This window comes from Zonotrichia leucophrys, chromosome 19 (genome assembly GCF_028769735.1).
Source record: "Zonotrichia leucophrys gambelii isolate GWCS_2022_RI chromosome 19, RI_Zleu_2.0, whole genome shotgun sequence".
Classification (NCBI taxonomy): Eukaryota; Metazoa; Chordata; class Aves; order Passeriformes; family Passerellidae; genus Zonotrichia; species Zonotrichia leucophrys.
Genome location: NC_088188.1, coordinates 1563305 through 1577170, shown reverse-complemented (window position 1 = coordinate 1577170; position 13866 = coordinate 1563305). Strand labels below are relative to the sequence as shown.

Below are 13866 nucleotides of genomic sequence, written 5' to 3'. Positions count from 1 at the left end.
TCCATCCCTTCCTAAACCCATCCCCTCCTAGATCCATCCGTTCCTAGATCCCCTCTGAGATCCAGAGGTTTCCCACCAAGAATGGGTTTGGAGTGTGATGTTTTGAATCCCTGACTCCCATGAGGAAGCAGTTTGGTGTGTGCTAGCAGCATTTCCATGGAACTGAGAGAGTTTTTTGTCACAACAAGAGCCAAAGGTTCACCAGCAGAGCACAGAGACAGAGGCAGATTGGGATGTGATGGTTTATCATGGAATCACAGAGTGGGTTGGGCTGGAAGGGATGTTAAAAATCATCTCTTCCACCCCTGCCATGGCAGGGACACCTTCCTCTGTCCCAGGCTGCTCCCAGCCCTGTCCAGCCTGGCCTTGGGCACTGCCAGGGATCCAGGGGCAGCCACAGCTGCTCTGGGCACGGGGCCTGCCCACCCTCACAGGGAACAATTTATTTGTTTAATTTATCTGCTTGTTTCCCTTGTCTGCATTAGCACAGAGCAGCATCTCATTTGTTCCCAAATTCCCTTAGAACAGAGCCCTGGGCTCAGGGAGGTCAGTGGAGGTGGGCACATTTTTGTGCTGAGCATTCTCTTTATAAAAAACTCCCATCCATTTCTGGGAGGGTCTGCCTTAACATTTTGTTTAAATACTAATCTTTAACAAATCAGATTGTCTGTCTGCTAATATTAGATGTGGCAGGATATCCTCTCAGACAGACTAATGAAGTAAGAATTGTGCATATTTTCCTCATTTCCTACAGATACCATTAAAATCCCAACCTACTAATGGAGTTTTAATGATACAATATCCTAGAACTCGTAAGGGTTTTTTCCACTTAAACAGGAGATTTCTGAGCCTCATTCTGCTCAGGATTCTTCCTTTTCTCTTGAAAAAAGTCACAGACTGAAACCATTTAAAACGTCTCTCCAATTTAAAAATTAAAAATTAATAATTGAGGAACAAATGTCTCCCTTATGCTGTGCTGGCCCGAGGCAGGTACAGGTTGCTGGCTGTCTGATGTTGGAACTGCTTTTAAGCTCTAAACCTCATGACATCTGTGAACATCCCATCGACTGCTTTAACTAACATTGTTGCAATGAGATCACTTCAATGCTTCTCAGTTTTCTCCATGTAACATTTTCCTACTATTCTGCAGGAATGCTCTCTGTGTCCTCCTCAGCTGCCTGTGCTGCTGGTGACCCAGTGTTGATGTTCCTCTCTTTCTGTTGCAGCTGTTTCACTCCTATCCTCCAGCTGTATCAGGTATTCCTCCCATGATCCCTCCCACCGGCCCCTTTGGCTCGCTGCAAGGAGCTTTCCAACCCAAGGTAAGGCAGGAATTACCTGGCACTGCTCAGGGCAGGGCTGGGCTTAGCAGGGAGTCACATCCTGGAGGGGCTGAGCTCTGATTTACAGCTTCATTCCACAGGGGACAATTCTTTCTTTCCAGATTTACCACAAAGAGAAGTTATTTCACATTAGGTTCAGATACATCTACAAACATTTCTTTTTAATTATTTATATAAAGGCATGGTTAACTTTAGAAGCAATATAATTAGTTCTGAGATAGTGTGCATTAATGAAAGGTCATGTAATAATCAGGATTTTAAGAAATGGTGCTCATTCTTGTTTACTCATTTCCATAATTACCTCCCAGCTCCAGCACAGTGCAGAGCACTGATTTGGCTCTGCTCATGGGTGATAACTGGGGGAGAGAAATGTGGCGAGTTCAGGGCTTTTCTCCTTTGTTTTTATGGAGTCACTCTTTATTTATCAGTGAGAAGAAGTCAGTCTGTAGTCTTTGCAGCTAGACTGAAATCAGGAGTGGAATTTCTGCATGGGAGACACCTTCTTCCTTAAATTGGCCCATCCACTCTAATGACTGAATATGTAAATTGGAGTTCATTAGTGAGATTCTTGTCTGTATGGTAATCAGACTGTTAACAACTCTCTTACTTAATTGTCAGTTATGCTGGAGCTGATTTCTATTTTCTTCATTTTGACATAGGAACAAGCTCTGTCTAAATGTAGGGGGGATTGGGTTTTTTTTTTTTTTTTTGTTTGGGTTTTTTCCCCCCCACAAAACTGCATTTTATTAACTGACTATTAACATTCAAATAATGGGAAGGGCTTTAATTTTTTCCAAGTGGATGTTTTCCTGATGCCCATATTGTGGCAGTCCCTGTGGATGGAGTGGAGGTCCTGGTGCAGTGTTGCTCTGTGTGCTGAGTGCATCCCTGATAATCAGCAGAGCAGGGCTGGGTCCTCCACATGCTGCTTTTGATGCTGTGTCATAAATGTGTTCCTAATCAGGTTTTTCATATTAGAAGATTTTCCAGTTTAAACAGTCACTGTTCCCTCAGTGGTTTTGATTAAACTAATGGGAAGTTGGTGGATAATCAAAGTGTGGATATGGAGATGATAACACTCATATTACTGAGTGGATTATAATGGTTCTCCTTTCCTTTATAAAAAGTTTATCTCCATTGTTTAGACAATGTAATGATAAAGAACTATTGTTTTGCACATTCTGTTGCTTGTAGGCATTGTTACTGGGGTGCAGCTCATTAATGTTGTCTCTCCTTGTGGAATTTCCAGACTTCCAATCCTATTGATGTTGCAGCCAGACCTGGAACGGTCCCACATACCCTTCTACAGAAGGATCCACGGGTCTGTAAAAACTGTTTTCTTTTTCTCAAGTAAATCTGTTCCTCTTGAAAACTTTGAATGCTAGAGCTGCCATCTTGAGAAAGTCCAAATTAACACCCTTTAAACCAAAGCTGTCTGAGCTGTTTCATCAGGGAGGGCTGCAGAAATTCTGTGGGATCATTTAAAACACCCCTGTGCAATGGCAGAGCTCTGTCCTTGCTGGCAGCTCTCTCCCCAGACTCAGGGGTAAAGGCATAAAAGTCCAACTCAGTGTAGAAAATGTACAAACCTCCCCAAGATTTGTGTTTGCACTCTGTAATTGTTTTTAATGTGGGTAATGACAGCTATTCCCTGGGTTACTGTAGCATTGATTGCCCCAGTGAAATACGGATGCACTTTATTGATCACTTGGTGCCTCTGGATTTCTGAGTTCCAGAGGATGTGAGCAGCATTTATTGCCTCAGCACTTTGTCCCTCTGCCCAGGGGTTGTTGGTGTGTTTGAATTGATGGCCATTATTTCCATGAGGAACTTCACACTCAAATATTTTTAGCAGAACTCTCAGACAAAAGCACTGAGGAGCTCTCCCTAAAATTCTGAGTTGGGGCACGGCTGAACCTCCAGAGCTGCTGTCTTTGTGTTGGGCTGAGTTCCAGTACTTTGGGTTGCTGAGCAGTGGAGCTGAGGCTGAGCTTTACACCAAGAGGAACCACATTTCTGTTTGTTTGTCTAAGTGCAGAGATAACCAGAACCTCCCATCAGGAAGTCATTTAGCTTTATGTTCCCTTTCAACTGGGAGTGAGTTTCGATTATTTCAAGATGATGCATTGTGCCATCACTGCGTCTGCTAAGTACCTTCTGCACCTATAAATCTCCCTTAGTATTGCATTTCAAAACAGAAAATCCAAAACAAATGAGCAGTACCCAATAAATTGAATTATTTCCCAGCATTTATTGATGAAATATGAGCAAAAAAAGGGGAATAAGAAAATAATCTACTCCAAAAAAAAACCCTAACAGGCCACATCAAAAATAAAAAATGAGAAAATTGGGTTTTTATATGGGCCCTGTTTACCAACTGTTTCAGTGTGCTAATAATTAAGGCAAAGCCCATTTATGGCAGAGAGCAGCTCAGGCAGCAGTGAGGCACAAGGCCATGACCTTGGCTGGTGGGTGGCACAGTGCTGGTGTGCAGGGCATGGCTCACACCCCATCCCAGCCCCTCTGTGGGATTGAGCCCTGGCACAGTGCTGGTGTGCAGGGCATGGCTCACACCCCATCCCAGCATCCCAGCCCCTCTGTGGGATTGAGCCCTGTCCATTATCCAGCCTTGCCATGAACTGAGGAGCTCTGAAAGATGAGAGCAGGAGTTTGCCCAAAGGACAGATCTGTGCCTCCATCAGTGCAGTTAACCAGCCATTTCTGCAGCATTAAATCAACAAATTGCTGCTGCTGCCAGGGGCCAGAGCTCTGTGTGAGCCTGCTGGAGCTGCCATCACCACTCAGGTGCCACAGCCAGGGGGAGGGGACAGCACAGAGATGGAGGCTCAGGACTAATTATTATCCAAAAGGGCTTCATTTGAAAGTAAAATTCTAACATTTTAATTTAGTCTCTTAATGAAGCAATACAGATTTGTTAATTAGAGCAATTGTTTGAGTGACAGGCGTGTAACCAAGCTGTCATTTCTTCTTCACAGTTGACAGATCCGTTCAGGCCCATGTTGAGGGTAAGAAATCTTCCTGTGCTCCTGTTTGTCAAGCTTGGCTCAGTCCCACCAGGTTGCAGCACAGAGTAATTCCCAATGAGAGCTGCCAAGTGTCACCTGGGCAGTTCTGCCCTGTTTTGGGGAGAGCACAGGCACTCCTGCAGCTCCTGATCACTCAAGGACAAGGCAGAGTTTCACAGCTGGAAGTTTTGCTCTTCTCATGCAACCCCTCACGTGAATACTTGAGCTTAAATATTGCTGATCCTTCCATCATGGTTTCCTGAGGCAAATCCTAGAGATCCTGGCAGTGATTCTCTGTTATTTCTCTGCACTATGAAGGAGTTTGCTTTATGATTTTACTATGTGTTTTCTGTGTTACTCAGTTTGATATGTTCCCCCCAGGTATCTCACTGTCCACTGTAGATAGACAATCCCCTTCAAACACAAAATATTTTAAAAATAAGTATCTAAAGATCCAGTTCACCACTCATCCAAAAGGGGTTTTTGTTAATTTGTCAGCACATTCAAGAAAAAGGTCTAGATTTTGCTTTAGTGAACTTACTAAATCACTAGCAAAGTTTTTGCAAATTAGCAAAAGGCTTGAGTTTAGGGTAGTATGTCTGTGAGACAGAGTTTGGGTTTTTTTAATGATTTAATTATTGGTTGATACCCAGCTAGAGCTAGAAGACAGACCATAGTTTCTGAAACATTTAATTCACAAGTAGCTTAAGGTGACTCTTGAATTCCTGTGATAATTTTTGACTCTACAGGAGTCATTACTTGTGTAGGTAACTGCAGACCCCTAAGTAACAAAATTGAAGAAAGTATCTCTCAAATGAGTCTTTTTGAGACAGTTTCCAGCTGTGCTGGAAATGGAGTACAAACTCAACAGGAGGGCTAACAAGCGCTCTGGTTCCTGCCTCCCTCTCTCCTCCCTGTGACTTGGAGGGACAGGGAGGATGCAAAGACCCCCCCAAACAGGGTGAATTGAGTGACCTCCATTGTTTTCAGCACAATTATGAGCTGAAACCTTGGGGGGACAGACCAGCAATTACATGAGGGAGTCAGATGAATTTTGAAAACCAGAGTGACCTTTTAAACCACTTCCATTTTCATCTTTTGGTGGAACTGCCAATTGTGGAAATGACCTGAGTGTGCAGCTGTGAACAGCCCAGCTGTGCAGGGCAGTGCTCTCAGGGACACAGCTCACAGCTTTCAGCAGCACAAGCTGCACTCTCAGCCAGTGGCAACAGAGGATTACAGGAGTGTGTCCAGCTGGAGATTCCTGGGTAGCCAGATAAATTCCCTAGCAAGGGACAAGTCTTTCCAGTTCTGGTTTTGCAGGAGGGTGGAGAGGGAACCCTTTGCTTTCAGTTGTTTTGGTGTGGGGATCCCCCAGACCAAACCAGACAGGCCTCAGGGTCTGTTTTCTTCTAGAAATAGAATAAAGCATCTTAGGTTTTTGAAAGTTACTGATTCATGTCTTGTTTTTCCAGAAACCTGGCAAGTGGTGTGCCATGCACGTTCACATCGCCTGGCAGATCTACCATCACCAACAGAAGGTCAAGGTCAGTGCTGGGAAGCCTGACTGGGGTGGGGGGCACAGAGCAGAGCTCAGAGAGGAAGGGCTGGCTCTCACCTGGGCACTTCTGTGCCATGGCCACTGCCTTGGTAAAGGCACACACACAGCTTTGAGCAGAAGCCTCCTTTCTGAGGGTTGGGTGAAAAGCTGAAGGCAGAGTCCCAGCAGTGTCTGGGATGTGCTGGAGCCAGGACAGCAGGGTAAGAGCTCCAGCTCTGTAGCTAGGAGGGAGGAAATGGAGGTAAACTACAAGCTGGCTTCTCTTCTTCTCTTCTCTTCTCTTCTCTTCTCTTCTCTTCTCTTCTCTTCTCTTCTCTTCTCTTCTCTTCTCTTCTCTTCTCTTCTCTCTCTCTTCTCTCTCTCTCTTCTCTCTCCTCCCTCCCCTCCCCTCCCTCCCCTCCCCTCCCTCCCCTCCCTCCCCTCCCTCTCCCTCCCCTCCCCTCCCTCCTCTCCTCTCCTCTCCTCTCCTCTCCTCTCCTCTCCTCTCCTCTCCTCTCCTCTCCTCTCCTCTCCTCTCCTCTCCTCTCCTCTCCTCTCCTCTCTTTCTCCTCTTTTTCTCTCTCCCTCTTTCCCTCTCTTTCTCCCTTCCCTTCCCTTCCCTTCCCTTCCCTTCCCTTCCCTTCCCTTCCCTTCCCTTCCTTCCCTTCCCTTCCCTTCCCTTCCTTCCCTTCCTTCCCTTCCCTTCCCTTCCCTTCCCTTCCCTTCCCTTCCCTTCCCTTCCCTTCCCTTCCCTTCCCTTCCCTTCCCTTCCCTTTTCCCTTCCCTTCCCACTGAGGACACAAATGTATCAAGTGGAGACCCTTGCCATGTGTATCTATTTCCTCTTATTAATGTTGAGGGGCAGGAGAGGGTGCAGGAAGTGCAGGAAGCCTCTCCTGTCCCGAGGATGCTGTACCAGGATACACAGGCTCCCCTCAGCCTTCCTTCACATCCCTCATGGCTGGAGGGTGGCACCTGGGTGTGCCCAGGCTGCCCAGGCTGGCACAGCCTCCCAGGGATGTTGTGTTATCAGACACTGCCTCACTGCACTGAAGGTCAGGGATGGAAGTCCTGTCTTAGTTATTTTTCAAGCTCTGAGACTTCAAGGGTGAAGGCCATGAGCAGTTTTCCATTCTCGCTCTGACTGAATTGCCATTGCACCTGGACTCTGGGAAAGTTTCTTCCCCTTTTTGGTATTTTCACTGTACCCATCACCTTAAGATCTTGTGATGCTCCCACAGTTTTTCAGTAAGTCAGGAATGGTTGCTGTCCTTCACTGCTCATACTTCAGGAATCAATATCTTGTGTTAGAAACTAAAATTACCAGGGAATCCTTAGCACTTTGCAGCCTGTGTGTGCACTTGAATTGTGTAGGGTAGTGCTATAAGAATATGAAGATGTTGAACAGCTATGAAAACCTGCAGCTAATAGAGTTTAAAAATAACCCTTTTAAACAAGGTTGACAGGTTAATTTGCTGCAGTAGACATATCTCTCTTCTCTGCTTCCTTATGTTTCCCCTGCTAGTGATCTTCATTCATCTTCCCATTATCAAAAAAGACAAGATTATAGACCTAGAGAGTTATATGTCCTTTTTTTTTATTTTATTGAAAAGGTATTTTCTTGAAATGAAATTATTATTCCCATGCTATCTGTGTCCTTTGAATCTTCCTTGATTTGATATTCAGAGAGAGGTCAAACCAGTATATTTATAACTCACAGTAAATGCCATTTTCATGCAGCCATTTCTTTTACCTCATACTTTTCCACCTTGCATGTTAAAAAAACAGCAAGAATAAAGCCCAGAAGCACATGAAAGGATGTTGCACGAGTTTTTGAGGCTGTGCATGATGATATTTTCAGGAATAATTGAGAAGTGTGTCTGGTCAGTAAGGAGAGTTTGGGTGTCCCTGGATACACAGGAACTGTGTCCCCCTCCTGACATGACCACAAAGGTGAATCTCTTTCCAAAAGCTCACACAGGACAATTTCTCCTTCTCCTTATCACTGCCATGGTTGTGAAGGTGCCTTTTCTTCTGCACAAGCTGCAGGTGCTGCCTGAGCACAGAGCAGGGAATCAAAGGGCTGGTTTCCAGTTTGAATGCGGTGCCACAGGACTGCTGCCAGTAATGATCTGCCCAGTAATTGCTTGCAGAGGGCAGCAGCAGGCACTGAAGGAGCAGGCACAATGGGAAGCTTTAAAACACAACCTTCCTGACCTCAGGAAAAATTGCATGCAGCTGTGGATGCTGTTTGGCTGCCTGTGCCTCTGCTGCAAGACCTGGGTAACCTCTGCACACCTCAGGGATTCAACAGGGCTGCACAGCAGTCAGGGCACAGAGCACATTTACACCCTCCTTACACTGCCCACTGCTCAGGAGAGGATTTATGCTCCATAATTGGGCCTCTCTCCTTTAGGAAGGGCCTTACAGCCTGATCTAAGGGCAGTGCAGACATTTACATTGATTTTTGTGGGCAGCACGCTCAGGTGTTACACATTTTCTGGAAATACATTAGGAAGGATTGGCATCCAGGGGCTGCTCTCCTGAGCAGCAGCTGGGGAGAAAAGAAATCTGACCATTTCCCTGCTACTATTTTAAGGTGAACCAACACATTCAGAAATCTTTTAACACATCCAAGGTATTGCTGTTCCTCTTCAGACAGGGGATTTGTTCGTTATTTAGAGCAGCACCATTCATATGGCTGCAATTAAAGCTTCAGCCAGCTTTTGCTATTCTGAGTAATGCCTGTCAGGGTTTATAACCTGGTTGTTAAAAAAGAATAAAAAGAGTTCACAGCATAAAAATCTGGCACACAGGCTTCAAGTGAGGCGTTTGTGTTTTCTGAACTCCTTTTAACTATTAAAGCACTTCAGTGTTACTTCCTTAAAAGACTTGACCTTGACTTGGCAATTTCAGTATTCTTGCAGGCCATTATCTCCAGACATAGATAATGCTTTGTTTCCCTTTTTCTTTCTTGTTTTCCTTCTTTTTTCTTTTTTTTTTTGTTCTCATGACTACACAGACATGTTTCTAGCACTTGAAAAACAGCTATGAGGCACGCACATTAATTTGATCATAACTTTTTAATATGCATATTTATATCATTGTAATAGTCTGTGCTTGGGGCTGGCACAGTATTAAATACTGATTTATAAAGCGTGGCCTGCTCCATAACTACTGGTAAGATCTCCTGGTTCCTTGTTACCCATTTATAAATCCTTTCAGCTGCCCTGCACAATTAATCAGCAATCTGCATTTAGGGAGTTCTGGCAGCACAGGTAATTGGGAGTTTGGTTTTCTTCCTTCATTCTATAAAACTACTGAAGTGGGCACCCCTGAAATGGGGATGTGGCACGAAGAAGAGCACATCCTTCATCCACTTATCACTCACAGTGCAGCTGCCTCAGCAAATTCCCCTCACAAGAGGGAGGCTGCTGACTCGAACACATGTAAATAAAGACATGCAGTACTTTGAGTGGAGTGGGTGCTGTCAAAGTGGGATTCAACCACTTCCTGCTCTGCAGTCTGGGTCCTTTCAGCCCCTCTTCAGGCTGAGGGGCACTGGAGGGTGCTTTGCATCCAGCATTTCTTGGTGGCAGCTTTCCCTGGGAAATGAGTGGTTCTGGTGTCCATGTCTGTCCCCTGCCCAGCTGGGACCAGGGCCAAGCTGACATTCCCATTTATTGTTGTGGGACAGACCTGTCCTTACAGCTCAACAAGTGTCTGAGGCCTCTTCAGAGAGTTTTATGTTTGTTGTTGTATGTCTGTGCTGAACATCCTGGAGGGGTGGCTGTGAGCATATGTGAAAACACTGGTGAAATTAGCAGGAAATATGCAGGAGCCTGAGCTTTTCCCTCTTTGCCTTAGATCTCCCTTCCAGGAAAACAACCTGTGCTTGGGGTCCCAAAATCCAATATTCTTATTAAAACATCAGTATGAATGAGCTGCTCTACCCACATCATTCTGGAAGTGCCTTTTGCTGTTGCCTTTTCAGACAGTCTCTTCCAAGTCCTGTTTTCCATTTCAGAAACAGATGCAGTCTGACCCACACAAGCTGGACTTTGGCCTGAAACCAGAATTTCTGAGCAGGCCACCAGGCCCCAGCCTTTTTGGAGCCATCCACCACCCCCATGACCTGGCTCGGCCATCAACTCTCTTCTCCACAGCCAGTGAGTACTGAAAGTGAAATCCCCTTCTTGCTCCTTGCTCATTAAAATGCTGATCCTTGCCATGAATTTCCCATATGCTTTGGCTTATGAACTCTCTGCAAGACATGCCAGGGGCTATTAGTCTATTTGATAAATATTTAAAAATTATTCTGTATGCTTTTATAAAAAGCCCAACCTGCTGGAACACTGCTAGGTAGTAAATGAAGGAACATTTCCTCACAGAGTGATGTCTGGTGCATTGTGGAGATCAGATGTTGGAACTAAGGTGTATTTCACATGCATTTCCTTTTTGTTTCTGACCTGAAACATTCATTCCCCTGCATCCCTTATCCTCTAACTGGGTATTTCTGTTATAAAAGCAGCTGCTCTTTGCATAGGACCCTGTGAGCCCCATGCAGGGCACAGCAATGTCAGCTCACATGAGCTGTTAAAGAAGGGACAGCCCAGAGCACAACGAGTCCCTCTCTGAGCCTCTGCTGGGAATTGACCCCTTTTGCTTTGTTTTGGCAGGTGGGGGGCACCCAGCTGGAACCCCTTTTGGCCCACCACCCCACCACAGCAACTTCCTGAACCCAGCTGCTCACCTAGGTACGTCCTCTCTCAGCTCAGACAGTGACCACTGAGAAATGAAACCTCTTGTGGGGAGACACTGAACATTCTGCTCACTAACCTGTACAAATGGCACATTTTAGCTGTTTAGTTTTAGTCTTTACCAGGTAGAAGTTCTAAATACACAGAAAGTGTCACTGACTGTGTTTTGAAATACTTCTGAACACTAGAAGAGCAGAGTGACAGGGCTGGCTGGGTTTTGTTTGAGTTATGCTTAGAACCAGTCCAAAAAATGCCTTAAGGGCAAGGCTTCAGATCACAGAGATGTTTCTTTTCCTAACTCCTACTTAGATATCTGTTTTTCCATTAAAGTGAATAGGAAACATAGCTTTAAAATTTTGTGATCTGGCTTCATGTGTCAGTTAGTGAAAATTGGTGAATACCTACTTAAACCAGAACTGCCTAAGTTACCAGATGATGTTATTTCCTTTCTAGCTTACTGCTTTTATAATAAGGTGATTTGTTCCTTATGGGAGCATACAAGACCAAGACTTTACATTGGCATTTGATTTTGCATGTGGGAGGGTCACCAGACTGTTACAGCAAACAGACAATGCAGGTTTATTATTCTGCTCTTTGCTGCCCATGGAAAATGCTGGCTTTGGGCTTCTTTTTCTCTGTGCTGATATTTACCAGAAGTGACTTCATCAAAATTGTTAGACTGCTCCAAAATAAAGTGAGAATTTGCTTTATATGATTTTCCTGTTTCCTCTATGTATTAACTAAAAAATTGTTCCAGCATTTTTCAGTCCACACTAGTTTTTTCTGTAGTATGAGCAATAAACACCAAGGGAATCACAGAATGCTCAGGCCAGCATGACATATCAGTGGAACAGGACATTTTATTTATACCCTGGCTCTGGTTTAGGAGACATGGCCTGAAGGTGTTTGGAGCACAGTTGCCAGAGTTAATGGTAGCCTGACTAGCAAGGGACATTTCCTGAGGAAGGAAATAAAAGGAAGTAAAACCAGAGATGTTTGCAGATTTCAATTGAAACATCATTGTGACAGTGTTCACAGGGGTCTGAGGATGAGGGAAGAGACGAGGATCTGACTCTTATGTTTTACAAGGCTTGATTTATTATTTTATGATATATATTATATTAAAACTATACTAAAAGAATAAAGGATTTCATCAGAAGGCTAGTTAAGAATAGAATAGCAAAGAATGATAACAAATGTTTGTGGCTCAGACTCTCTGTCCGAGCCAGCTGACTGTGATTGGCCATTAATTACAAACAACCACATGAGACCAATCCCAGATGCACCTGTTGCATTCCACAGCAGCAGATAACCATTGTTTACATTTTGTTCCTGAGGCCTCCCAGCTTCTAAGGAGGAAAAAATCGTAAGGAAATTATTTTTCATAAAAGATGTCCGTCACATATCATGTCCATTTTAACACTGATTTTCTTTAAGAGGAATTTTTTTAGTAGATGATGCCAGGGGGTATGGCCAACAACAAAGCCAGTGTTTTGTGTCCCAGCCCATCAGAACCCTGCTGTGTGAGGGCACAGCTGGGGTGCAGGGGGTGCCTCAGGGCTGCTGGGTGGGAGCTGCAGCCCCAGGGGTTTCAGCTCTTTGTGTTGCTTTGCAGAGCCCTTCAACCGGCCGGCGTCGTTCAGCGGCCTCACCGCCGTGGGCAGCAACGCCTTCGGGGGGCTCGGGAACCCCACAGTCAGTGAGTACCTGGGCATGGCCCTGCTGCTCTGCAGCCTGCCAGGGCCACCTGGCTCTCTTTTGTACTGGTTGGTTACATCACCTACCACTAAAAGATGGGAATTTGGAAAGCGGCCTTTTCCAGTTGTCAGTAAATTGGTTTTTGTTAATTACTTAATAGTTTGGGTTCAAACTAGTGCTAAATGTTACCATTACATTGTTCATTAAAAAGAAAAAAATAGAGCCTTTTAGTGTGAAAATTTCCACAGTTTTGTTGCATGTTCAGATGTAAATAATGCGTGCAGCTAGGGAGCTGTGGATGGAGACTTTTTTTCCTTTCTCACCAGTAATTCAGGCCATGTGCCTGGAAAAGATCACTAACCTGCATTTACTAGTCCAGGTTCATCAACATTTTTCTAAATTTAGCCAGTCACAGAAAATCATCCTTTTAAAAGTCACTCTCTTTCTTCATACTTCAAATCTGGCATGATTTTGGTCACATATTATTTTATTTTGGTTCAGGATCAAATGCAACAAGTTCCATTATTTATAGTCCCTATAACGGTCATTTCCTGATGTCTCCAAAACATTTGGAATAAGGGTCATTGTCACTTTTATCTTACTCCTTCATCCCTTGTCAATTTTATCCACAGCATTTCCCTTTCCAATTAAAAGAGCTGTCAGATGCCTGCCCATTTTTAGGAATGAGACCCTCTAATGAATCTCTGTTAATTTCCTTTCCTTTTCCAGCTCCCAATAATATGTATTCATTTTAACTCTGAGTGCTGTAAAAGTTGTTTTGGTAAGTACCTTCACTAGAGCATACCTTTTTCTTAAACCTTTTTGTTTTCCACTTCACCATTTCAGCACCCAACTCAATGTTCGGCCACAAGGATGGCCCCAGTATGCAGAGCTTTAGCAACCCTCACGAGCCCTGGAACCGACTGCACCGAACTCCTCCTTCGTTCCCGACCCCTCCGCCCTGGCTGAAGCCAGGAGAGCTGGAGCGCAGTTCATCTGCTGCAGCTCATGACAGAGATAGAGATGTAGATAAACGAGACTCATCTGTTAGTAAAGATGACAAAGAAAGGTACGAAAGAACACTTCCAAGAATTTGTCTAGTTCAAAGCTTGGGGCTCCGTTCCGCTTTTAACCCTCCCCAGCCTGGCACGTTGTGAAGGCAGAGCTTCACCAGAGGCACGCCTGGAGCTGTCCCCAGGGTGGCACCACGCAAGAGGCAGGTTTGCAGCTCAGGTGTTCCCCTCTGCAGGGGTTCTCTTCCCACTTGCACCTCACACTTCACCTGAAGGAGCTTTGCTGGAGCCCAGTTCAGGCGGTGCCAAGTGGGAATAGAATCAGACCCACCCACTCTTACCCTGTGGGTCACATTGTCGTAGGTCTCTTGAAGGGTTAACATGGAGATAGTGCCTGACAGCATGGAGGAAAGGATTCTGAAGTCTATCAGATGCTTATCTGCACCTTCAAATACTTAAATCAGACCTTGTCTGCAAAACACTTCC

The 13866-nt window shown here is 44.8% G+C and overlaps 1 protein-coding gene across 7 annotated transcripts in view; it reads left to right on the top strand.

The window, feature by feature from the left end:
* Positions 1–13866, top strand: part of AUTS2 (activator of transcription and developmental regulator AUTS2) — a 794855-nt gene that overhangs the window by 773689 nt on the left and 7300 nt on the right. For all 7 annotated transcript variants that reach the window (XM_064729514.1, XM_064729517.1, XM_064729513.1 and 4 more), the window contains 8 exons: positions 1227–1322; positions 2593–2664; positions 4340–4369; positions 5845–5916; positions 9937–10078; positions 10589–10666; positions 12285–12368; positions 13214–13436. In XM_064729514.1, the coding sequence (XP_064585584.1) occupies positions 1227–1322; positions 2593–2664; positions 4340–4369; positions 5845–5916; positions 9937–10078; positions 10589–10666; positions 12285–12368; positions 13214–13436 (797 nt within the window). The remainder of the gene's footprint in view (positions 1–1226; positions 1323–2592; positions 2665–4339; positions 4370–5844; positions 5917–9936; positions 10079–10588; positions 10667–12284; positions 12369–13213; positions 13437–13866) is intronic.